The sequence below is a fragment of the Phaseolus vulgaris genome, chromosome 11, assembly GCF_000499845.2.
Source record: "Phaseolus vulgaris cultivar G19833 chromosome 11, P. vulgaris v2.0, whole genome shotgun sequence".
Lineage (NCBI taxonomy): Eukaryota > Viridiplantae > Streptophyta > Magnoliopsida > Fabales > Fabaceae > Phaseolus > Phaseolus vulgaris.
The window spans coordinates 29,254,060-29,279,646 of record NC_023749.2 but is presented as its reverse complement, the minus strand read 5'-3'; the positions used below and the strand labels follow the sequence as shown (position 1 = coordinate 29,279,646).

At 47.5% G+C, this 25,587-nt stretch overlaps 1 protein-coding gene across 1 annotated transcript; it reads left to right on the top strand.

The window, feature by feature from the left end:
- Window positions 1–24,467: 24,467 nt before the first annotated feature.
- On the top strand, window positions 24,468–24,845 carry LOC137838821 (uncharacterized). The gene has a single exon (XM_068648046.1). It carries the CDS (start codon window positions 24,468–24,470, stop codon window positions 24,843–24,845), a length of 378 nt encoding a protein of 125 aa, XP_068504147.1.
- The last annotated feature ends 742 nt before the right edge of the window (window positions 24,846–25,587 follow it).

Genomic DNA, 25,587 nt, shown 5'->3' with positions numbered 1-25,587 from the left:
GAAGGTGAAGAATGCCTAGATGAATTGGAATCATGCTCACTCATCACAATGCCATTATGCACAAACATATTCCTCTTAGAAGGACAATTAGCCGCAATGTGACCATAACCCATACACTTAAAGCACTTCTTACTAGATGTTTTAATGGGTGATATATGAGTAGAAGTAGAAGGTTTAGATTCTTTAGGCGTGAAAGAAGAAACCTTAGAAGGAGGGTTTGAAAAAGACTTTTTATTTTTCCAAGAGTTGTTGTAGTAACCATCATTGGGAGAGTTTTTAAAAGCATTTTTCTTAGCAATTTGGGCTTCAACCTTCATTGCAAGATGAACCAAAGATCCCAAAGATGAATACTCTTGAAGTTCAACAACATCTTGAATATCCCTGCTTAGGCCACTTACAAACCTAGCTATCATAGCTTCCTCACTTTCTTTCAAATTAATTTTAAGTAAAAGCGTTTCTAACTCCTTAGAATAAGCATCCACACTTAGCGTGCCTTGTTGAAACCTTTGGAGCTTCAACATGAGGTCTTTCCTAAAGTTTGGTGGCACAAATCTAAGGCGCATGCATTCCTTTAAAGTGTCCCAAGAGTCCACGTGAGGACCCTTGTTATAGATAATGTCCTTTACAACACTATGCCACCATTTCATGGCATAATCAATGAATTCTAAGGAGGCCATCTTAACCTTTTGGTGTTCTTTGACCTCATAGACATCAAAAATTTGTTCACATTTAGCCTCCCAATCTAGATAAACATTAGGATCACTATCCCCATGAAAGGTAGGAATTTTCATAAAAGGAATGTGAGACTTGGAGTCTTGGTGATGTCTTTGGTCACGGTGATGGTTTCTTTCATTGGAATGATGATGATGCCTCCTTCTTCTAGTATCCTCTTCACGGCCATGATCATTGGAAGAACCTCTAGATGAAAGTCTATGAGAATGATGCTCTTCATTGATAGAATTAGAGGACCTAGGTTGCTTCATTTCAAGTCTTTGTAATCTTTCCTCCAACTTTCTTATAGCTTCATCTTTGAGATTAATGGTTCGGTTTGCCTTTTTTAATTCAACAAGAACAGAAGCTTTGCTAGGAGAATGCTGTTTGGAAGAATCACTGCTGGAATATGAAGCCATTTATAAAAGAAAACAGCAAACAAAATAGCACACAAATGTTAAGAAACAATGTTAGCAAACACAAAATTTAGAACAAATGCCGAAGTGAAGTGTCACTTAAAAACATTCCAAAAGAAAGAATACTCCCCTTTACCAATCTGAACTTGAGGCCTTTAGTAAACTCAAATGAAAGATGTCAAAGCAAGAGCACACAATCTCAAAGCTAATCACCACAAAACCAAAGAAACAATAAAAGATAAACAAGAAAAGGTATAAACAAGAAAAGGCTATAACAAAAGGAATACAAGATGTATGACAAACTCAAAGAGTAATGAAGAAAAGACAAGCAAGAAAATAAGGTAATCAAGGTAAAAGAAGGCACACAAAAGAGACCTAAGGAAAAGCACTAGAGTAAATGAAGAAAACAAAAACAGAACTACTGAAAAATATTTTTGTGCAAACTGTGCTTGATGTTCACTGATTTATCTTGAATAATATAAATCGAACTGGATAATGAAATTGTAACCACAGAAAATTCAAGATCTTAGCTCAACAATGGCATTGGACTTACTCAAAAACAGTAAGCCAATTAATTGAGATAAATTTTCTAAAATCACTGCCAGATTACCGTATTTTTTACGGCAGAATTACACACTTTTTGTTTTTGATTTATCATTTTTTTTTTACTTTGAATTTTGAAGTACTTCTTTTTCTACTATTTTATAACATTTTGACGAACACAAATCCAGAATTTCAGAACATTCCAGTAACTAAATCAATTGCAATAAGGCAAAATAGTTAGCACAATTTCTGGAAAACAGAGGAATCCGAATAGGAATGAAAAATAGAATTAAGAACTAGCAAAGACATAATAGAAGTGATGTAAAAGAACTTGTATAGATCTAAAATACAAGTATGAACTCAAAACTAAAAGGAAAATGCATCAAAGGAAGAAGAAACAAACTCAGAAAATTGCATTACACAAAAGCAAGAAACAAAAATTACAATAAAAGGAACACAAGGAATTGATAACATTCTTGGAAAAACATGACTATGACAAAACTTGTATGGATTCAAAAATTAAAATGACACAAACACAATGTAATATCAAAAGGAAAACAGCAAGAAAACTCAAAAATAACCTAAAAACAGAAAGAAAACAATAAGAATATAGAATTCTTGAATTCAAAGTGCAAAACAACTCAAAACACAAACAAGAAGAAACCTAAAATCATGATACCACATGATATGATTCCAATAGCAAGATATAGATAATTCTTTGACATTTTATGGAATCAACTTGAGTTGGAGATTGAATAGGCACTTTTATAGAAATGGATCAATATTCTATGTTTCAAGAACTCACAAAAACTTGCGCCAAACACCAAAGCTCACATGGAAGTTCCATTTCTTGCCAATTGATTCGATTAAAAGATGCAAGAGTTCAAATGAACCGATTAAAAAGCCTTGAAAGTGAAATGAACCGAACAAATCAAGCTAGAATGAAGATGAAGCGTTTAAACTCAGCAAGGAAGAAGATGAACCGAATAAAATGTGAAATAAAGGAAAATCACCGAATAGAATTGCAAGAAAAGAACCTAAGACATGTTTATGAGTTCATATGATCATGGAAATGGAAGAAATTGATGAAGAAGAGAGAAGACTTATGTGGTTGAAGAACTTGGTTGATGAACACGCCACTTGAAGTGTGAATGCTCCAAGATAAGTGTGCAATGCCGCCACTTGAGAGAACCAAGGCACTCAAGATGAGACTAGGAAGAGGAGAAGACAAGTTCTCACTACACTCAATGACCAATTTGGGAGAGTTTTGATACTACAAATTTCAATTCTGAATTATGAAGGACCCAAGCCCTCCTTTTATAGGAGCAAGGGCCAGTCATTAGCTTTACAAAGCTTGTATCCTAAGCAACTCCAGAGTCTCCTAAGCTAACGCCTAAGCTTCTAGAATATTCTAAGCTAACGCCTAAGTTTCTAGAATTTTCTAAGCTAAAGCCTAAAGATGCTTTACAAAAGAGGTTTCTTTAGGTTTCCCTCTTAGCACCTACCTAAACACTATTCTATATTATTTACAAATTTATACAAAAGAAATTATAAAGAGAGATATTAATTGAAGCCCATTCTTGAAAGCTTGTATACTTCTTTGGCTTTAGGCTTGATCCTCTCTTTATTTTATGTCTTCTTTTAGTTTTGAGAAGACTAAAAGGAAGAACTTTAAATGTGTGGGTGAATGACCTCTTCCTCCATTGGTAAAAGCCCCTCTTATCTGTTCTTCATCAGTGGTCTACCTCAAACATGCCCGACATCGACCCTGATTTCTTGTGCCATCGTCTCACGATGGATCCAAAGGTCAGGCCTGTCCTACAGAGGCGGAGGAAGTTTAACGAGGAGATGTCTGGTCATCAGGCAAGAAACTCATAAGTTGTTGAGTGTTGGCCACATAAGAGAAATCCAATACCCTGAGTGGTTGGCAAATGTGGTGTTGGTCAAGAAGGCCAACGGGAAGTGGAGGATGTGCGTAGATTTTATGGATTTGAACAAGGCTTGTCCAAAGGATTCATATCCGCTGCCCAACGCTAACGCCTTGGTAGATAGCACGTCAGGTTGCAGACTTCTTAGTTTTTTGGATGCCTTCTCAGGATAAAACCAAATTCGTATGCATCCCCGACATGAGTGCAAGATAGCATTCATGAGGGAGCTCTCTAGCTATTGCTATAAGGTGATGCCCTTTGGGCTTAAAAACGCAGGTGCATTCTACCAGAGGCTGATGGACACATTCTCCCCCTATGATAGGGCGAAACGTCCAGTCATATGTGGATGATATGGTCGTCACCTCTAAGGAGAAAGACCAACACATCGCCGATCCAGAGGAGGTATTCACCACAATAGCCAGGTATAAGTTGAAGTTAAATCCTGAAAAATGCGTATTCAGGGTGGAAGCATGAAAGTTTTTAGGGTTTCTCCTCATCGAGCAGGGAATAGAGGCGAACTCGAGAAGTGTGCGGCGATCATAGCCATGAGAAGCCCGACCTCGGCGAAGGAGGTACAATAGTTAACAGGACGCATGGTCGCCCTGTCCCGGTTTGTATCAGATGGAGGGGATCGAGGACATCCCTATTTCCAATGCTTAAAGAGGAATAACCGGTTTGTGTGGACAGGTGAGTGCGAGGTAGCATTCCTCAAGCTGGAGAAGTACTTGGCCAGCCCGTCGGTGTAAGGGAGTGAAGATATATATATTAAGTATGGTTCTCAACTAACCACACAACTAGCGAACAAAATTCTCGGAATTAGAACAATAATAAAAGGTAATAACAATTGTACCGTCCCGTATCCGGGCGTTGACAAAGTCAAGGTCAAAGTCAACGTCTCGGGTCAAAGTCAACATAGGGCGTCGCCTAGGTGAAGAGACGCCAAGTGCCAGCGTCGCCAAGAGGAAGTGTCGCCAAGGTCAAAGCGTCGCCTAGTTAAGGCATCGCCTAGTTAAGGCGTCTTCAAGATCAAATATCACTAAAGCAAGGCAATCACAGTGTGGTTCCCCGATACCCATGGGTAGGAAAGACCATGGAGGGAGCGACGCCGTGGGAAGGCCTCAGCTCCCGATAATCCGGGGAAGTAATAAAGTGAAGAGAAAGGTGACTTCAAGGCCATAGTGATAGCACCAGTGTAGGGCAGCCTGACTCGTGAAGTACCCCTGCCGCCCCAGAGACACCTTTGGGACAGATACGACTCAAGAGGAGGGTCACGCCCAGGGTAGCCAGGTGCGGGGTACGAGAGGAAGGCAGATACGCTCTCAAAGTGAGTGACTAGATGATTGGGGGCGTGAGTTGGCACCCAAAAAGTCACCCCTTGCGCAGTAGCACTCCCAAGCAGGAGGACTCACACGAAGAAACATCCCGAGATGGGGTCATGGCGCTGTGAGGCCCTCCACGTGTACAACAGCCAGGTTAGAATAGAAACGCCATTCAGCCAGGTGCCAGGTAATTAAAGTCATTTAATACAGTTTCCGTTTCGAGCATTTAAGGTACTATAAAGGCTCCCAAGCGGTTTTAACGTCTTAAATGCGCTGCGTTTTTATAATTAAATGTGCTAATTGAATGCGCTACGTTTTATAATTAAATGCGCTTTAAGGTGCTTTGAATGCGGGGGTAGCTTAAATAGCGCTTCGAATGTTGGAAAGGGGGTTGGAACCTTTAGCAAATTTCCCAGAAACTCTCTAGTTGCTTGCTCGAGCCTTGAGGTTACGGACAAGAGAATAGGGAAAGATCTTTGCTAGAAGGAGAAATACAGACTAGACACAGTTTCCTTTTTACCACCTTCAGAGTGTCATACGCGGTGCTCCGATACGGAGGTGCATAGTTTTTGGTGTTTCTTGCTGGCTGACTTGAGCGTCGGAGTGCAAACGGCCGCTAGGGCGCCCCTTTTGTCCTTCTTTGCAGGAATCCACAGGTAACCAGTGGGAAGGAGTCCCTAGCTGACGGTTGAGGTCGCGCACGAAGACGTCCCAGGTCAACCGGACAGAACATTTGGCGCCCACCGTGGGGCCGATATAAAACATCAGTCCCATCGCAAGTTTGAGAAGAGCTATCAAGTTACAGTAACGTTGGAGCAGGTTTGAGGAGACTGTGAAAATGGCCACCACAAGACGAGGTACTGCACGCGCAGCCCCAGCAGAACTGTCCATGCAGCAGGTCCTGGAGATAATGCGGGGGCTGCAAGATGATATGGCGGAGTCGAAGCTGGAACAGGAATGCATGCAGGCAGATCTCGAAGCCTCGCATGTGAGGAACGAAGAGCTCCATCGTATAAATGAGGAGCTGCGCCGGGGTTTGCGGAATAATCGGGGGCAACGTGAACATGACGAGATGGAGAACCTCTCCCCACCAAGAGAGTTTTCCACTCCCTTCTCGCAGGAGATTCTGGATGCAGTGATCCCAAACACGTTCGCGGGGCCCAAGGAGATCTTCACCGGGATGGAGGATCCTGAAGCGCATCTCTCTGCATTTCACACATAGATGGTCCTGGTAGGCGGCTCCGACGCTGCCAAGTGCAAGCTCTTTATGAGCACCCTGACGGGAATGGCTATGGATTGGTTTATCAGCCTCCCGGACGGCCATATCACCTCCTTCCGACAACTGTCGCGATTGTTCAGGGAACAATACCTAGCAAACAAGGCCCCGCCGCCGGTTTCCTACGATCTGTTTGATGTGAAACAGTATCAAGGGGAGACCCTAAAGGAATACATCAACCGCTTCGGGGCCCAGGTAGTAAAGGTTGGTACGTCAGAGGAGCCCATGATTGTGTACGCGTTCGTGAGAGGTGTATGCCCCGACCCTTTTGGCGAATCCATCATTCGCAACGGCCCTAGGACTTTCGCTGAACTACGACGTCGGGCGGTGGAACATATCGCTTATGAGGGAGAGGTGTGTGTGAAGCGCACCAGCGTCGTGCCCTCGCGCCCCAGAGGACCGACGCGAACTCAACCTGCCAGGGTCAATGAGACCACGACGGGAAGGAAGAAACCAGAGGGGAGGCGCCCCTACGAGGCCAGAAAGCCCCAGCCCCGGGGTCCAACGGGAGGCGATCGCCCGGCCAGAGAGAGGGCGAGGCCGGCGAGATACAATTTTGTGGTGGAACTGAAGGACCTGATCGCCGTGCCTAATATAGCTGAGAGGTTGAGGCGACCGGCGAAGTCTGATAAGGTGTTGGGGCCTCGGAAAGACTCTTGGTGTGAGTTCCACGAGGCTTTCGGTCACCACATTGATAACTTCCTGTCGCTGGGTTACCAGCTAGATGAGCTGGTGAGAACCGGGTTTTTGAAGGATTATGTCGCGGAACCCGCCACGACCGCCGCCCTACCACCGCCAGCGGAAGAACAAGCACACGAGACGCCGGTTCTCGGCGAGGTCCATACCATAGCAGGAGGTTTTTCCGGCGGAGGACCCACCGCCTCCCAGCGAAAGAGATACGCGAGGGGGGTCAACTCGATCGAAGAAAGGATCTCGGGTGAGCCGTGGGAATCGAACCTCGTGTTCACGAGAGGGGACCTTCGAGACGTGGTGCCGCATGACAATGACCCCGTGGTCATTTCGGTTGTCACAGCTGGAAGAAAGGTGCACAGAGTTCTCGTCGACCAGGGAAGTTCAGCAGACGTCATGTTCTGGTCAACATTCAATAAGTTACGGTAGTCCCCCGACCTTTTGAGGCCCTACACAGGGTGCCTGTATGGGTTTGCGGACAACCAGGTGGAAGTCCGAGGCTACCTGGAGTTGAGGACTACGTTCATGGACGGAGAAGCCTCGCGTACCGAAAGCATCCGGTACTTGGTCGTGAACGCCAACTCCGCCTACAACATTTTGTTGGGCAGACCGGCGTTGAACAGGCTGAACGCAGTACCCTCCACGCGCCATATGAAGATGAAGCTGCCGGACCTCAGTGGCAAGGTGATAGTCATCAAGTTAGACCAGGAAGAGGCGAGGAAATGTTATGAGAACAGCCTGAAAACGAAGAGAGGCGTGTTCGTGGTGTATGAGCGTCCGCCAAGTGCAGACACGACGATGCTTGAGGCGACGCCCGCTGGGTCGACGCCTAACAAGGCCATACCCGTGAGGGTGATGCCCGAAGCAGATACACCCATGGAAGAAGGCCCTGACGACGCGGCGCCCACAGAAGAGGCGGCGCCCGTCGAGGATGATAACAGGGATCAAGAGGCGGCTAATGCCGTGGAGAGGGAGATTGGCGGCAAAACGTTTAAGCTAGGGCGTTTGCTGAGCCAGGAAGAACAGGAGGGGGTGGCAGGGGTGATTTCACGCCATTTGGATGCTTTTGCATGGTCTGCCTCGGATATGCCTGGCATCGACCCTGATTTCCTATGTCATCACCTCAGCATGGACGCCACGGTCCGCCCCGTCCGCCAAAGAAGGAGGAAGTTCAACGAAGAGAGGTAGATGGTGGTAAAGGAGGAAACGCAGAAGCTGTTGAGTGCTGGCCACATCAGGGAGATTCAATACCCTGAGTGGCTAGCCAACGTCGTCTTGGTGAAGAAGGCGAACGGGAAGTGGAGGATGTGCGTGGACTTCACGGGCTTGAATAAGGCGTGCCCAAAGGACTCGTACCCACTACCCAGCATCGACGCGTTGGTGGATAGTGCATCCGGCAGCAAGGTGTTGAGCTTTCTGGACGCATTCTCGGGGTACAACCAGATCAAGATGCACCGGAGAGATGAGAGCAAAACTGCATTCATGACAGAGACTTGCAATTACTGTTATAAGGTGATGCCTTTTGGGCTGAAAAATGCGGGCGCCACCTACCAAAGGCTAATGGACAAGGTCCTAGCGCCCATGCTAGGGAGGAATGTATACGCCTACGTGGATGACATGGTAGTGGCGTCGCAGGATAGGGCACAACACATGGCGGACCTGGAGGAGTTGTTCGTCACTATATCCAAGTATCGCCTCAAACTAAATCCTGAGAAGTGTGTCTTCGGGGTAGAGGCCGGTAAGTTCTTGGGTTTTATGCTCACAGAGAGGGGGAAAGAGGCGAACCCCGACAAATGCGCAGCGATCATCGCCATGCGAAGCCCGACGTCGATAAAGGAAGTGCAGCAGTTGACAGGGCGGATGGCGGCGCTCTCAAGGTTTGTTTCCGCAGGGGGAGAGAAGGGGCACCCATATTTTCAGTGCCTGAAGAGAAATAGTCGCTTTGCATGGACTGACGAATGCGAAGCGGCTTTCATTCAGTTGAAAGAATACCTGGCGACGCCACCGGTCCTCTGCAAACCGGTAACAGGCGTGCCCCTCCGGCTATACTTCACGGTAACGGAGCGGGCTATCAGCTCGGTGCTGGTCCAGGAGCAGGACTAGAGTCAAAAGCCCATATATTTCGTGAGCAAGGCATTACAAGGCGCTGAGACGAGATACCAGGCGCTGGAAAAGGCAGCGTTAGCAGTGGTGTTTTCAGCCAGGAGGCTCCGTCATTACTTCCACAGCTTTACGGTGGTAGTGATGACAAACCTCCCTATACAGAAGGTGCTGCAGAAGCCTGACGTGGCTGGGAGAATGGTGTGTTGGGCGGTGGAGCTGTCAGAATTCGACATCCAGTATGAGCCTAGAGGATCCATCAAAGGGCAAGTGTATGCAGATTTTGTAGCAGAACTCTCGCCCGGAGGTGAACAAGAGGTGGAGGTGGGCTCGCAGTGGCTGCTCTCGGTTGATGGCTCTTCCAACCAACAAGGGAGTGGCGCGAGAATAGTCTTGGAAGGACCCAATGGCGTGCTAATTAAGCAAGCTCTGCGTTTCGCCTTTAAGGCAAGTAATAATCAGGCGGAATACGAAGCTCTGATCGCAGGAATGCTCCTGGCCAAGGAGATGGGCGCACAGAACCTCTTGGTGACGAGCGATTCCCAGCTGATTACGGGGTAGGTGTCGGGTGAGTTCCAGGCGAAGGACCCACAGATAGCGGCGTATTTGAAATACATCCAGTTATTGAAGAGAGCATTCAACTCTCTTGAGCTGATACATGTCCCAAGGGAGCAGAATGCCAGAGCCGACCTGCTTGCCAAGCTGGCCAGCTTAGGCAAGGGGGGTAGGCAGAGGACAGTGATCCAAGAGACGCTCAAAGCTCCGCGTAAATTCGTGGAAGATAATAGGGTGGATGTCCTCCAGATTTGTACAGCGAGAGGAAGGCCAAGGAGTCATCGCTCTTTGACCCAAGATACGCTGAAGATGCCACGCATCAGCACATACGCGGACACGCCCGAAGAAGGAAGGCAAATGCAGATATGTGCCGTAGCCGAGGGAGACACTTGGATGACGCCATACAGACGATACCTGGCGGATGGGGCTCTCCCAGTGGAGCCTGAAGAGGGCAAGAAGGTTAAGAGGAATGCCGCAAGATACACTCTAGTGGACGGGGTGTTGTTCAGGCACGGGTTCACTCACCCTATCTTAACGTGTGTAAGTGGCGACGAGTGTACCAGAATAATGGCGGAGCTCCACGAAGGCATTTGCGAGAGCCACGTAGGGGGAAGGTCCTTCGCCTCCAAGGTGATACGCGCAGGGTTTTTCTGGCCAACGGTAAAATAGGATTGCGCGCCACACGCCCAGCGCTGCAAGCAATGTCAAAAGCACGCTGACTGGCACAAGGCACCGCCAGAAGAGCTGCGATCCATATATAGCCCGTGGCCTTTCCATACCTGGGGGATTGACATTATAGGTCCGTTCCCACTGGCGATAAGGCAGATGAAGTACTTGATCGTCGCCATCGAGTACTTCACCAAGTGGATAGAGGCAGAGCCCGTGGCTCAGATCACTGCGCACAAGGTGCAACACTTTGTGTGGAAGAACATTGTGTGTCGCTTTGGCGTACCTAGGCGGCTAATATCCGATAATGGAACCCAGTTTGCCAGTCAGCAGGTGAGAAATCTGTGCGCTGAGGTAGGTATCAAGCAAGTGTTCGCATCAGTCGAACACCCCCAGACCAACGGGCAAGTAGAGTCAGCAAACAGAGTTTTGCTGAGGGGGTTAAAGAGAAGGTTAGAGAAGGCTAAAGGGGCGTGGGCGGAGGAAGTACCAAGGATCGTATGGGCATACCACACCACGCCCCAATCTTCTACCATGGAAACGCCTTTCAGTTTGGTGTATGGGTCGGACACGATGATCCCGGTAGAAATACATGAAAGTTCACCACGTTTTCAAAACTTTGTGGTGGAGGAATCCAACGAAGAAAGGCGGGTAAACCTGGATCTACTAGACGAAGCCAGGGAAGAAGCCAGAATAAAAGCCGAAGCGGTGAAGAGAAGAGTAGAGCGACAATATAGCTCTAAGGTAAAGGCGCGACATTTTCAGATTGGCGACCTAGTTATGAGGAAAGCCCACCCATACGAGCTGGAGAATAAGTTGTCTCCCAAGTGGACCGGACCCTTCAGAGTTACTGAGGCTAAGGGCAACGGTTCGTACAACCTAGAGACCTTGGAAGGGGGTACCATCTCGCGCAGTTGGAATGCAGCCAACCTGAAGTTTTATTTTAGTTGACTTATGTAAAGCAGCTATGTAATAGTCTTGTTAAAGGGGACACTCTTTTTCCCTTTCCGGGGTTTTTTAATGAGGTCACCCAAATAAAAGAAAAACAAGTTTGAGAAAAAACCTTGCCTTGGTTTTCAGTCTTTATCTTTTCCCCGTTTGAAGCGGCGATAAGCGTCGCCCGTAAAGAAGGCGTCGCCAAGAAAGAAGGGGTTGCCAAGAAAAAAGGCGTGGCTAAGAAGAAGGGCGTCGCCAGGAAGAAAGGCGTCGCCGAGAAGAAAGGCGTCGCCCTAGGGCAGGCGCCGCTGAGAAACATGACGGAGGAAAAACGCACAATATAGGAGGTGTATGCAAAAGTAAAGCAGCATTACAGAAACCAAGTATGGTATAGTAAAGTTAATTTTACAAGCAGTGTTCGAAACAAATGGGAGTAATGCGAATAGGGCAAACATTACAAGCCCTGTGCCCATACAAAAAATACAAACGAACCATTCTTCAGTGGCCGTCGGAGTCAGCATGGGAGGAGGACGAAGCCCCGCTCTCAGTCCGCAGAGCCCGGGTAAGTCGTGACCTCCGCTCTTGGTTTATCTTCGAACCTGCACCAAGAGAGATGAACGTGTCAGAGACACCGTGAAGCAAAACACACACAGATAGAAAGCAACAAAGGCGGAAGTTTCTAGGGCAGTGACTCATACATATATACTTCTCAAGGGTTCCAGCGTTGAATTCCAAACTGATCAAGGTGGCGGAGTCAAAACCTCCCGCCTCAGCAAGAATCCGGCAAACCACCTGGTCATTCGGGGCTAGCTTCTTGAAGGGTTTGGATTTGAGGGCCCTCGTCTCCCTCACCCAGTATAGCAGAAAACCATCTAGGGCGGAGGGAACGAGATCAGAGCAACAGATCTTGCAGAACCTGCCTTTCCACCCAGTAAATGAGTTTTGGAAAGGGGTCAGGAGAACCCTGCCAGGAACGTTACTGAGGGTCACCCAGAGGTTATTCTTTTGCCTCTTCACCTCAAAGAAGTGAAGAAAGATATCAACCGAGGGTGCACAACCTAGAAACCCGAAAAGGATGTCAAAGGCCTTGACGAAAGCCCAACTATTGGGATATAATTGGGCCGGAGCAGCATTGACCTCCGTTAGCAGTTCCTTCTCAAACCTGGAGAAGGGCAAGCGCACGCCGATGGTCTTGAAAACCACCTGATAGAAGTAAAAGAAGGGGACCCTGTCGTTGGCCCGCTCGTCTCCGCATACTGGCTCCCCTAGAGTGCAAGGGAGCACAGCAATATCGTTGTCGTGCCTCCTCGCGAATGCACGGTGATTATAGGAGCATGAATCCCCTTTGTGTTCCCTTATGGCCCTGGTGGAGAGTAAGCATGAGCATTCGTCAAGAAGCTCGCTCGAAGCCTAAGTATACAGGTCCTTGGGGTTGACCCTGGGGGAGGAACACGAGAAGACATGCTTGAACAGAATCTGGGAGGTTTGAAGGCGAGAGGCCCACTGGTAACGCAAGAGTAAAACGCTGGTGGGAACGAACACCAGAAGAACTCTTCGCGAGAAGAGAAAGGGTGCAAGTAGGTTACGAAAAGCGCTGAAATGATGAGGACAGTTTCAAGATTTTGAAGAATTAAATATTGCGGTTAGAGCGCCAAACGACGCAAATGGAAGTATTGCAGTTATAACGCTAACGACGCAAATGGGTGCATCGCGCGATCGAGCCACGTGGCAGAGGATGGGAGGATGACCCTGACACCACTGGTTAACGCTCAGAAAACGTCGTATCGACAGAATGCCCGAGGGTACGATACGCCGTCGAGAGTCGGTCAGAGGCACAGTAGGTGTCAGGACCAAGTCAAGTGACTGAACGTCCCATCAGCCATGCAAGAAGCGCCACGGGGATAGCATAGGCGAGACGTTGAGCTCTTCGCTATCCTCAGGTGTCGACCAGGGCCAAGGTTAAAGTCAATGCCAAGGTAAAGATAACGCCCAAGGCGTCGCCAGGGAAGGCGCAGGGGGCGACGCCAGGAAAGGCGTAGAAGGCGACGCCAGCGTGAGACGTTGCGGGCGTCGCCAACCCAAGTATCAGCAGTGTCACCTCCCCGATACCCACAGGTAGGAAAGACTGTGGAGGGAGATGAAATCGAAGAAGTCGAAACTAGTTACTAGCTGCGTGGCCTCCCCGATACCCACAGGTAGGAAGGACTGTGGAGGGAGACGAGATCGCCAAACGACAGTGGACCGTTGGCACGGTTGTTCCCCGACACCCATGGGAAGGAAAGACCACGGAGGGAACGACCCCCCCCCCCCAGAGCACTCGGCGTTTTCAGACACCCGGGGACGATACGGCGCTGCTGTAGCAGGCCTCTCCTTAGGCGTGGGCGCCGGGCACCAGGAATCGAGGGACAAATCGCTTTGGTGTTTGAGACACCCCATGGACGATACGACTCTGCTAGGCAAGCCTCTCCCTGGGCGTGGCCATCGACGCGTGACCATATCCCAAGTGTTTCGGACCCAGAGTAGGCCTCGACTTGCGTGTTGCGGCCATGGTAAAGCCACTGACGCCTTCACGAAACATAGGCGCCGGACATACAGGGTCGCCCAACACAGCGAAGGAAACAGGTAGAGTACAGGTAAAACAGTCGAAGCACGTGAAGGAAAAAACGAAGGTAAAATCATACAGAAAGAATTCGATAATTCAAAGGTATAGAAATTGTCATGCCAAACCCACAGTTGTGACGAAAGTGCGAATAGTTCCTAGAATTACAAGTTTATCAAAGAGGGTCAAAAACAGGTGTAAAGTGTAAAGGAATAAAGTGATGGTAGAGGGCGGCGGTTCAATCATCCAGCTCCAAGGGCACGACTTTTCCATCAACGATGTGGTGAGTGGGATCGCAGTTGGAAATGTCGATTCCCGGGTTCTCGCAGATGGCCTGGGCCAGAGCCTCCTTGAACCCCTCCTCGAAGGTGCCCGCCATGTCATGGATGAGGGTCTTTTTGTCCTTCTCTAACTCCTCAATGGTGGCGTCCCCAGAAGCTACCTGCTTCTCCAAAGCCTCCTTCTCCACACGGAGCCGGCTAACCTCGATCTGCAGTTTGTCGTGGTCAGCCTGGAGAAGGCCCACAGCTTTAGCCTGAGTAGCCATCTCCCCCTCCATCCGCTCCATTTCATCAGCCTGCTCGCAGCATCGGTCTTTCAAGTCTTTTTAAACTTCTTCGTAAGCTTCGACCATGCCCTGGAGGCCTGTTACTTGGACTTGAAGAGTGACTTCCCGAGTATAGAAGTCAGCTTGAAACTCCATCGCCTCTGCCAGTTGTTTCTCGGCCTCTTCCTTGGCCTCTTGCGCCAGCTTCAGATTGGTTTGGTAGGCCCCGTTTTGGCATTCCAGAGTTTTCTTTTCCTCCTCCAGGGCAGCTACCCTTGCTTCCAAGGCCTGGAGGGTTTGAGTTTGCAAAACAGCGTTTCTTGCCTGGGCACGCCATTCAAGGGCCACTGCCAAGAAGGCTCCCAAGTAGAAGGGCATTCCCTCCTTCCTGTCGGAGCCCTCTGGCATTGATCCCCTGCTGAAGCCCCTCATCAGATGCATAATTGGAGGAGGAATGACAATAAGATCTGGGGCGGCGGCGACGGAGGCGGCGGCGACAGAGGCAGGAGCAACGGAGACCTCTGCCGGTGGTGGGGGTGGAGCAGATTCGGCCCCTTCGCCTGTTTCCTCTTGGACCATTGTGGGAGGGAGTGAGGTAGCGCTTGGAGGGTTGTCCCTGAAGGAATTCCCTCCCTGCGGCGACGTCGCCAGCAGAATGGGAGTCCTAGCAGCCTTTCTCCTCTTGAAGACTAGCCCTCCGTCGGAGTCTTCATCATCGGAGATAATCCCCAACATCCTTTTTTCCTTTGTCAAGGGGGGTTGGAGTAGGTGACGAAGCCACAGCCAGCGGGACTGCAGTAATGGGCGGGGGAGAGTCGGGTGTTGGAAGCGCTTGGGGGCTGTGTGGAGATGGTGAAGATGAGCCTACTGGGGCTTCGGTAGTGGTCGGTGGTGGCTAAGGCAGGGTCGATGAGGGGTTTGGGTCAGCAGCAGGGGCGGAGGAGGCGCCAGCTTTGGCAGCACGAGCGGCCTTCATCGCTTTCGCCAGCATCATCCTTTTGGAGGCATCCATCACCGATCCTACATTCAGATAAACCAAACAACAGAAGTCAAAGCCAAAGCAGTTATACAAACCCACAAAACGCGTAGATGAATGAGACATAAGTCACATGGCACAATGGAAAACAGGTGGAAAAGGCCAGGGGAACAAACATTAAGTAGTAAAGTACAGATAACAAAAGATAGTAAGAGAGGAGTCTCCCTACCAATGTATGTGGTCAGGGAGTGGGCGTTGTATTCGCTCGCGATAAGCTTCAACGTATCGAAGACAATCCCCAGACCAGCCAAGGCCTTGCATACCTCCCTATCAGCAGGGGATAGCTCATCCAAGGCCTTGGCCCTGAGCAACTTGGGGTGCTCCGTCCAGTACAGGGGAAAGCCGTCTAAGGCTGTGGGGTCGTGCTTGGTGCAGCACACCCTAAAGAATTTTCCTTTCCAGTTTTTGTAGGAGTTCTGGAAGAGGGAGAGAAGGATCCTACCCGCGATCCCTGAGAACCTTACCCAAAAGCTTTTCCCCTGTTTCTTCACCTCGAAGAAATGCAAGAAGACATCCACAGAGGGAAGGATGCCCAGGTACCCGCAGAGAATTTGAAAACCCCTTACAAATGCCCAGCTGTTGGGGTGGAGCTGGGCGGGGGCTGTGTTAATCTCGGTGAGAAGTTCCCTCTCGAAGGGCGTGAATGGGAGACGCACCCCGACGCGTTTAAATACCGTCTGGTACATGAAGAAGAAAGGATCCCCCTTTTTGGGTCTGTCATCCACGCAGACAGGTTCCCCAGGTCTGCCGGGACGAACAGAGATATGCGCGTCATGGGTGCGGCAGAAAGCATTAAAATTATACAAGTGAGGATCCCCACGATGATTCTCCAGGTCCTGAATGGTTGTCAAGGTGGTACATTCGTTCAAGAGCTTGCCGGGGGCCCATGAATAAAAGGCTTTGTAGTTGGACTTGGGGGTCTTGGGGGGAGAACCAGACTTTGAGTTCGGGCGCGTCATGATGTGAATAAATAGCTGGAGAAAGAAGAAAGGAAAAGGGTTTTAACAAGTGATGCCAAGACAGAAAAGGGGGTAAAACCCCAGGAAATGTCACCCATGCGAGAAAACCCAGAAAGAAGGAGAAGGGAACGGAGGAGAAAGGAGAAGCGGAAGAACACAGTAATGCATAAACGTAAACAGTCCCAGGCAGTTCAATACACAGTGATGCAATGCGACGAAGAAGAAGAGTCGTGGAGATGCAAAAATCATACCTTTGATGTCAAAGTGAGGGAGGAAGGAGAGCACGAAGGAAAGAGCAGAAGTTGCAGAGAAAAGGCTTGAAGGCGATGAACAGTGCGGAGACGCAGAGAGAATGGATGAAACAGTGGTGTGAGCGCGGGGTTTGGGGTAACTTGAACGTTACATTTGCAACCCAAGAGGCGCTAATTGGGAGCCGTGAGATCGTGCCGCGTGTCAAAGGATTAAGCGCCCAAGGGGAGCGCAACGGACTCTAGAGGCTGGCCGTGTGATGAGCCACGCGGCGCACGATTAAGCGTAGCCCCAAAAGGTGTTACTTTCCCCGCCTCAGAGGATGTCCAATCAGCCATTAAGAGCGCCCTTATGGTTCAAAGAGTGTCACGTCAATAATTCGAGAATTGTTGAGTCAGCAGGGAATGACACGTCAGCAGGGTGACACGTGGGCGGCGTGGGCGAGGCCTTAGTCTTTGCGCTGAAGACAAGTCTTCAGCTTAAGACTGGGGGGCTTGTGTATCGTCCCGTATCCGGGCGTTGACAAAGTCAAGGTCAAAGTCAACGTCTCGGGTCAAAGTCAACATAGGGCGTTGCCTAGGTGAAGAGACGCCAAGTGCCAGCGTCGCCAAGAGGAAGTGTCGCCAAGGTCAAGGCGTCGCCTAGTTAAGGCATCGCCCAGTTAAGGCGTCGCCAAGATCAAATACCCCGATACCCATGGGTAGGAAAGACCATGGAGGGAGCGACGCCGTGGGAAGGCCTTAGGTCCCGATAATCCAGGGTAGTAATAAAGTGAAGAGAAAGGTGGCTTCAAGGCCATAGTGATAGCACCAGTGTAGGGCAGCCTAACTCGTGAAGTACCCCTGCCGCCCCAGTGACGCCTTTGGGACAGATACGACTCAAGAGGAGGGTCACGCCCAGGGTAGCCAGGTGCGGGGTACGAGAGGAAGGCAGATACGCTCTCAAAGTGAGTGACTAGATGATTGGGGGCGTGAGTTGGCACCCAAAAAGTCACCCCTTGCGCAGTAGCACTCCCAAACAGGAGGACTCACACGAAGAAACATCCCCAGATGGGGTCATGGCACTGTGAGGCCCTCCACATGTACAGCAGCCAGGTCAGAATAGAAACGCCATTCAGCCAGGTGCCAGGTAATTAAAGTCATTTAATACAGTTTCCGTTTCGAGCATTTAAGGTACTATAAAGGCTCCCAAGCGTTTTTAACGTCTTAAATGAGCTGCGTTTTTATAATTAAATGCGCTAATTGAATGCGCTACGTTTTATAATTAAATGCGCTTTAAGGTGCTTTGAATGCGGGGGTAGCTTAAATAACACTTCGAATGTTGGAAAGGGGGTTGGAACCTTTGGCAAATTTCCCAGAAACTCTCTAGTTGCTTGCTCGAGCCTTGAGGTTACGGACAAGAGACTAGGGAAAGATCTTTGCTAGAAGGAGAAATACAGACTAGACACAGTTTCCTTTTTACCACCTTCAGAGTGCCATACGCGGTGATCCGATACGGAGGTGCATAGTTTTTGGTGTTTCTTGCTGGCTGACTTGAGCGTCGGAGTGCAAACAGCCGCTAGGGCGCCCCTTTTGTCCTTCTTTGCAGGAATCCACAGGTAACCAGTGGGAAGGAGTCCCTAGCTGACGGTTGAGGTCGCGCACGAAGACGTCCCAGGTCAACCGGACGGAACAACAATGCTCGTGAAAGGGTGGGTAGAATGGTGGTTGTATGACTGTCTAAAGAGTCAACCTGCAGGGGAAAGAGGAATATTCAAGGGTGATTACAGGAAGAAGGATTCAGAGGAAGAAGAAGAATATCAGAAAGAGGTCATACCCAAATCATGCATGCCCCTTAGGTCATACCCTGCGATCCTCTTATTGGTTGTACGTATTCTGCTGCTTCTTCTGATGCCCTCAGTGTGCGTGCTCTCATCCAGGTGTAAACTTTTTCTAACTGTCTGGCCATGTACCAAAAACCCTTGCTCTTTAGTTCTTTTTCCTTTGCTGCCATTTTTGTCGGTAACAATACCCTCCCCATTGGAAGCAACCTTGTCCTCAAGGTTGAATGATGGAAAGGCTTCTTCTATGTTTGCGACATCTTCCCAAGTAGCAGCATGAGTAGGAGTGTGTTGCCAATGGATTAGCACTTGAGGAATCCTCAATTGTCCTCTCAACAAGGTTCTTGATGCTAATACCTTCCATGGTAGCAATACTGGTCCTTGAGTCAAATTCCCGTTTTGGATAGGAATGTAAGGATCAGTATGCTGCCCTCTAAATTTTTTAAGCATAGAGGCATGGAAAACTGAGTGAATCTTAGCTTCATCAGGTAGTTGTAGCCTATAGGCGACTGCACCCACCTTAGCTAGTATTGGAAATGGCCCAAAGTATTTCAATCCCAGTTTTTGATTAAGTCTCTTAGCCACTGTTTGTTGCTTGTATGGTTGGAGCTTAACCAGGACTAAATCTTCCACTTGAAAGTCAACTGATCTTCTTTTCTTGTCAGCATATTGTTTCATATAATTTTGAGCTTTGAGTAAGCTAAGCTTCACTTGTTCTAATATATTGTCTCACTGCAATAGATTAGTTTGGACAGTAGGTGAGTCATGCTCATCCAACTAGTATTTAATCAGTGTAGGTGGATTTCGTCCATAAAGTGCTTTATAAGGAGGCATGCCAATGCTGCTGTGGTGACTGGTATTATACCAATATTGAGCCCAAAGAAGCAGTTTAGACCATTGGTTAGGATTGTTGAAGGAAAAACACCTAAGGTACATTTCTAAGGTTTTGTTCAGCACCTCAGTTTGGCCATCTGTTTGTGGATGATAAGCCGAGCTCATGGCCAATGTAGTACCCTGTAATTTCCAGAGTTGTTTCCAGAATGAGCTTATAAAAACCTTATCTCGGTCAGACACTATGGACTTTGGAATGCCATGCAATTTCACCACATTGTTGATAAATGCATCGGCCACTTGTTTGCTGTTGAAATCAGACCTCATTGGAATAAAGTGACCAAATTTGGATAACCAGTCCACAATGACCATAATTGTTGTAAAACCTTGTGAAGGAGGAAGGCCTATGATGAAATCCATAGCTATATCATCCCATACTTGGATAGGAATAGGGAGAGGTTGTAAAAGTCCGATAGGAAAAGCTGTTTCAGTTTTGGTTTGTTGACATATCTTACAGTTCTGTACGAACATTCTGATATCTTGATGCATATTCACCCAATAGAACTGAGAACATACTCTAGCAATTGTCTTAGCTCTACCAGCATGGCCTCCAACTAAGCTATTATGAAATTCTGTCATAATTTTCTTTTTTAATTCCTCATCATTAGGAAGAACTGTTCGCTTTTTCGAGAACAGAATGCCATTGTGAACAGCAAAGTGCTTTACTGTTTCTGGTTTCGAATCGAGTTTGGCCATTATGATTTGTAACTCAGGGTCCTCCTTTATCCTTGCTTGTATGTCTTGTAGCCATTGGTTGACAGGTTCAGATATAGCCATGGACATGCATCTGGACAATGCATCAGCTACCACATTTTCTTTTCCAGGCTTATATTGAATTGTGAAATCATATCCAAGAAATTTAGGAAGCCATTGTTGTTGTTCTAGGGTGTGCAGGGATTGATCAAGGAGTTCTTTCAAGCTTTTATGATCTGTTTTGATGGTGAACTTATGGCCTAGCAAGTAGTGCCGAAATTTGGCAATTGCTTGAGTGATGGCATATAACTCCCTAGCATAAGCAGATTGCTTTTGTTGTCATGTAGATAATTTCTTAGAATAATAAGCCACAGGATGAGCTTGCTGCAGTAAGACAGCTCCAATTCCTATTCTTGATGCATCTGTTTCGAGAGTGAAAGGTTGAGTAAAGTTGGGTAGTGATAATACCGGTGATGAAGTAAGAGCTTCTTTCAGTTTCACAAAAGCATCCTCTGCTGCCGTGGTCCACTTAAAATTATCTTTCTTGAGCATATCTGTTAGCGGGGTTGCCAAAGAGGCGTAATTCCTGATAAACCGTCTATAGTACCATGTGAGGCCTAAGAAGCCTCGCAATAACTTGAGAGATGTTGGTTTTGGCCAATCCTTCACAGCACGGATTTTATCTTCCTCCATTGCAATACCCGCATTGGATATAGTGTGACCAAGGTAGTCAATGTTGGTGGCACCAAAAGAACATTTGGACAGCTTGGCAAAGAGATGTTCCTTTTGTAAGACTTGCAAAACAGTCTCTAGATGTTGTAAGTGAGAGGACCAATCGGGGTTATAAACCAATATGTCATCAAAGAATACTAACACAAATTTTCTCAGCCACCCTTGGAAAATGTGATTCATTAGACTCTGAAAAGTAGTAGGGGCATTAGTGAGGCCAAATGGCATGACTAGCCATTCATAATGGCCTTGATGAGTCCGAAATGTTGTTTTATACCTGTCTTCCGGTTTCACTAATATCTGATGATATCCGGACCTCAGGTCAAGTTTAGAGAAATGAGTGGCTCCATGTAGTTCATCAATTAACTCATCAACTGTGGGGATGGGAAAGCTATCCTTGATGGTGAGAGCATTAAGAGCCCTATAATCTATACAAAATCGCCACGTTCCATCCTTTTTCTTCACAAGAATGATTGGTGATGAAAATGGACTCGTGCTTGGCTGAATTAGCCCTTCATTCAACATTTCTTGAATCATCTGCTCTATTTGAGCTTTTTTGCTGTGAGGATACCGATAAGGCTTAACCTTGATTGGGTTGGATCCTTCTAATAAGGGAATAGAGTGGTCATGCATCCTGGGAGGGGGTAAACCAATGGGAACATCAAACACTTGTCTATAAGTGTGCAATAAAATTGTAAGTGCAGGCTCCATTTGTTCTGGCAGCTGCAATTTGTTGTTATCTACTATTGTTGCAACCCGAATGGCGTAGCACTCATGAATGGCATCCATGCTATAGAGCCTTCTGATATGATGGTATTGAGCAGCTTCAAGGTTTATCTGGTTGTACTTGTCTCCCTGTAGAGTGACCTGTTGTCCTTTATAATGGAATTGTATGTTGAGATCCCTATAATCATGGATGTGAGGGCCTACGGTTGAAAGCCAATTGGTACCAATAATCAAATCAGCCCTAGAAACAAGTAGTAAAAAGAAAGGAAGATCAATTTGTGCACCCTGCATATTGACAGAGATGTTCCGAATGTAGCCTTCAGTTTCCAATCTGTTTCCATTTCCCGCCATTAATCTTAATTTTGGACTTTGTTCCACTTCAAGCTTCAGGAACTTAGCCAATCGTGGTTGAAGAAAGTTGTCGCTGCTACCTCCATCTATCATAACTTGAATGGTCATACCGTGCAGATCTGCTGCAAAGAGGATAGTTCGGGCACGTCTAACACCTTCAAAAGCATCTAACGACAAGTGAAGGTCTTCAACAAGGAGTTCATTTGATGAATCTTCAGTGTCTGGGGTTCTGGTGGTTGAAGTACTATGTCTGTTTCACTGTCTTCCTCATCATCTTGCAAAATCATCAAATATCGATTGGGACATTTATGGTTGAATGAGAATTTTTCATCACATGTATAGCATTGGCCCTTTTCTCTTCTAAGTTGCATTTCTGCAGGAGTGAGTTTTTTTATTTGGTTGGGATTGTATATTGGTTTGGTAGATGGTGTGGGAAGTAATGGGGGTAGAGGACTTTTAGAGGGTGCAGGGCGAGAATGATGGGTGTTATAATAGTTGGGTTTGGGGTTGAAAATTCTGGCGATGGTATTAGATGAGTGAGGCTTGGTATTAGTGTTATATCTGTCTTCATAAAGCTTAGCAAACGCCACAGCTCTCAATAAAGAAGGTGGGGATTGAGCAATCACATCTCTTTGTAACTCCGTATGCAATCTAGTAACAAAACAATTCAGCAATGCTTCTTGAGGTAAGCTACCGGAATGGTTAGCTAAGGACATAAATTGGAGATAATATTCAGAAACCGATCCTTTTTGTTGGAGTTTAAACAAAGCTGCTTGTGGACAATCAAATGGTGAAGGGCCAAATTCAGTTTCCAAGGCTGTGGTGATAGCAGTCCATGACATAAATGGGTTGGTTCTTTGGATCATTTGGAACCAAGAGACGACATCTTCTTCCATATGAATTGCAGCAATAGTTAATCTATCCTCATCAGCAGTTCCATAATAGTCAAAAAATTGTTCAGCCTTGAAAATCCAAGCCATCACATCCGAGCCATTAAATTTAGGAAAATCTAATTTCACATTCCTAATCTGAAATGCTTGCCTAGGCTGGACTGTGTGGGTTTGTGTAGAGTTCATGCTAGATCCACCATGAAACTGGGCTTAGTTTTGAAGCAGTGATTCCACCATTGATTGAATACGCTCCATGCGAGCGTTCGCTGCCGCCTCTACTTGTGCAGTGTGCGCACGTTGTTCTTGGTCACGTAACTCCAAGAGATCCATTACGCGTTTTAGTTCAGCGTCGTGAGCTCGTGTCTCCGCTGCCATGGTGGCCATTCTTGTGTTATCAGCCATGGTGGCTCAATGAAAGCACCTATGTAAGGGAGTGAAGATATATATATATATATATATATTAAGTATGGTTCTCAACTAACCACACAACTAGCGAACAAAATTCTCGGAATTAGAACAATAATAAAAGGTAATAACAATGCTCGTGAAAGGGTGGGTAGAATGGTGGCTGTATGACTGTCTAAAGAGTCAACCTGCAGGGGAAAGAGGAATATTCAAGGGTGATTACAGGAAGAAGGATTCAGAGGAAGAAGAAGAATATTAGAAAGAGGTCATACCCAAATCATGCATGCCCCTTAGGTCATACCCTACGAGCCTCTTATGGGTTGTACGTATTCTGCTGCTTCTTCTGATGCCCTCAGTGTGCGTGCCCTCATCCACGTGTAAACTTTTTCTAACTGACTGACCATTTACCAAAAACCCCTGCTCTTTAGTTTTTTTTCCTTTGCTGCCATTTTTGCCCGTAACAGTCGGTTCTATGTAAGCCGCTGCCAGGTACCCCCCACCGCCTATACTTCGCTATTACAGAGCGGGCGATCAGCTTAGTCATAGTCCAGGAGCAGGATCGCCTCTAGAGGCCTATATATGTTGTTAGCAAAGTACTGTAGGTGCCCGAGGTGCGCTATCAGGCCATTGAGAAGGCGGCTCTAGCAGTAGTATTTGCAGCACGAAGGCCTTGCTACTATATCCAGAGTTTCACGGTGATCGTGATGACCGACCTTTCCATCCACAAGGTCTTGCAGAAACCTGATGTGGCGGGTCAGATGGTGCGCTGGGCGGTCGAGCTTTCCGAGTTCGATGTGCAGTATGAGCTGAGAGGACCTATCAAGGGTCAAGTTTATGTTGACTTAATGGTAGAACTCTCCTCGGCAGCCACACACCAAGACAATGGAGATTTCCAGTGGGTCCTCTAACCAGCAAAGCAGTGGGCCTGGTATCATCTTAGAAGGACCAAACGGGTTACTAATCGAGCAGGTTCTATGTTTCGCTTTTAAAGCTAGCAACAACCAAGCTAAATATGAGGCCTTGGTGGCAGGGATGTTGCTAGCCAAAGAGATGGTTGCTCGAAGCTTATTAGTAAAGAGTGACTCGCTACTAGTAACTGGGCAAGTTACAAGCGAGTACCTGGTCGAGGACCCCAGATGGCCGCGTATTTGAAGTATGTCAAGCTCTTGAAAGAGGCCTTCGCTGCATTTGAGTTGTTACACGTCCCTGGGGAATAGAATGCCCGAGCTCACTTACTGGCGAAGCTCGCCAGCTCAAGCAGGGGGTTCCAATAGAGGACAGATATCCAGGAAACCTTAAAAGCGCTTAGGACCACCATAGGTTGCACGGAAGAGGTTCAGCAGGTAAGCGTCTTCGAGGGCGAAAAGAGAGGTCACCGGTCGTTGACCCAGGAAACATTAAGGGTACCTAAGATAAGTGCATACGACTTGTCAATGGGAGAATCGTCGGACGTTTTCCTGGTCGACATAGGTGAAACTGGGATGACACTCTATAGGTGTTACCTGGCTGATGGTCTACTCCCACAGAACCCAATGGAGGCCAAAATCGTTAAGAAGAATGCAGGCATATATACTCTGGTAGATGGAAAGTTTTTCAAGCATGGCTACACTCATCCTATCGTATCATGTGTGAGTGGTGAGCAGTGCACACGTATCATGGTTGAGCTCCATGAAGGTATCTGTGGGAGTCACATCGATGGACGAACTCTCTCATCAAAGGTTGTTCGAGCAGGGTACTATTGGCAGACCATGAGGGAGGACTGCACGAGGTACGCACAGCAGTGCAAACAGTGCCAACAACATGCCAACTAGCATCATGCGCCCCCGGAGGAGTTGCGATCGATCCATAGCCCATGGCCTTTCCACACATGGGGGATTGGCCTCCTGGGTCCGTTTCCCTAAGCAATTTGCTAGATGAAGTACCTGGTGGTAGCCATCGAGTACTTCACCAAGTGGATAGAAGCCGAGCCTATAGCATAGATCACACAACCCACAAGGTTCAGCACTTTGTGTGGAAGAACATAGTTTGTCGTTTTGGAATTCCAAAGCGTTTAGTGTCTAACAATGGCACCGAGTTTGCAAGTCAGCAGCTAGGTAAACTATGCACATAACTCAGGATCAAGTACGTGTTCACCTCAGTAGAAAACCCCAGATGAATGGACAAGACGAATCTGCTAACTGAGTCCTGCTTAGAGGCCTAAAGAAGAGACTGGAGAAAGCCAAAGGAACTTGGGCAGATGAGGTTCCTAGGATTGTATGGGCCTACCACACCAATCCTCAATCCACCACCAAGGAGACGCCGTTTAGCCTGGTGTATGGTTCGGATGCCATGATCCCTGTCGAGATCCAGGAAAGTTCACCTCAATTCCATAACTTCGTGGAACGAGGAAAGGAGGGTAAACTTAGATCTGCTCGACAAAGTCAGAAAGGAAGTGCACATCAAGGCCAAAGCCTTTGAAGAGAACGATGGAGTATAAGCAGAAGTCCAAGCTAAAACCTTGACAGTTCCAGGTCGCCGACTTGGTAATGCGAAAGGCTCACCCCTATGAGTTGG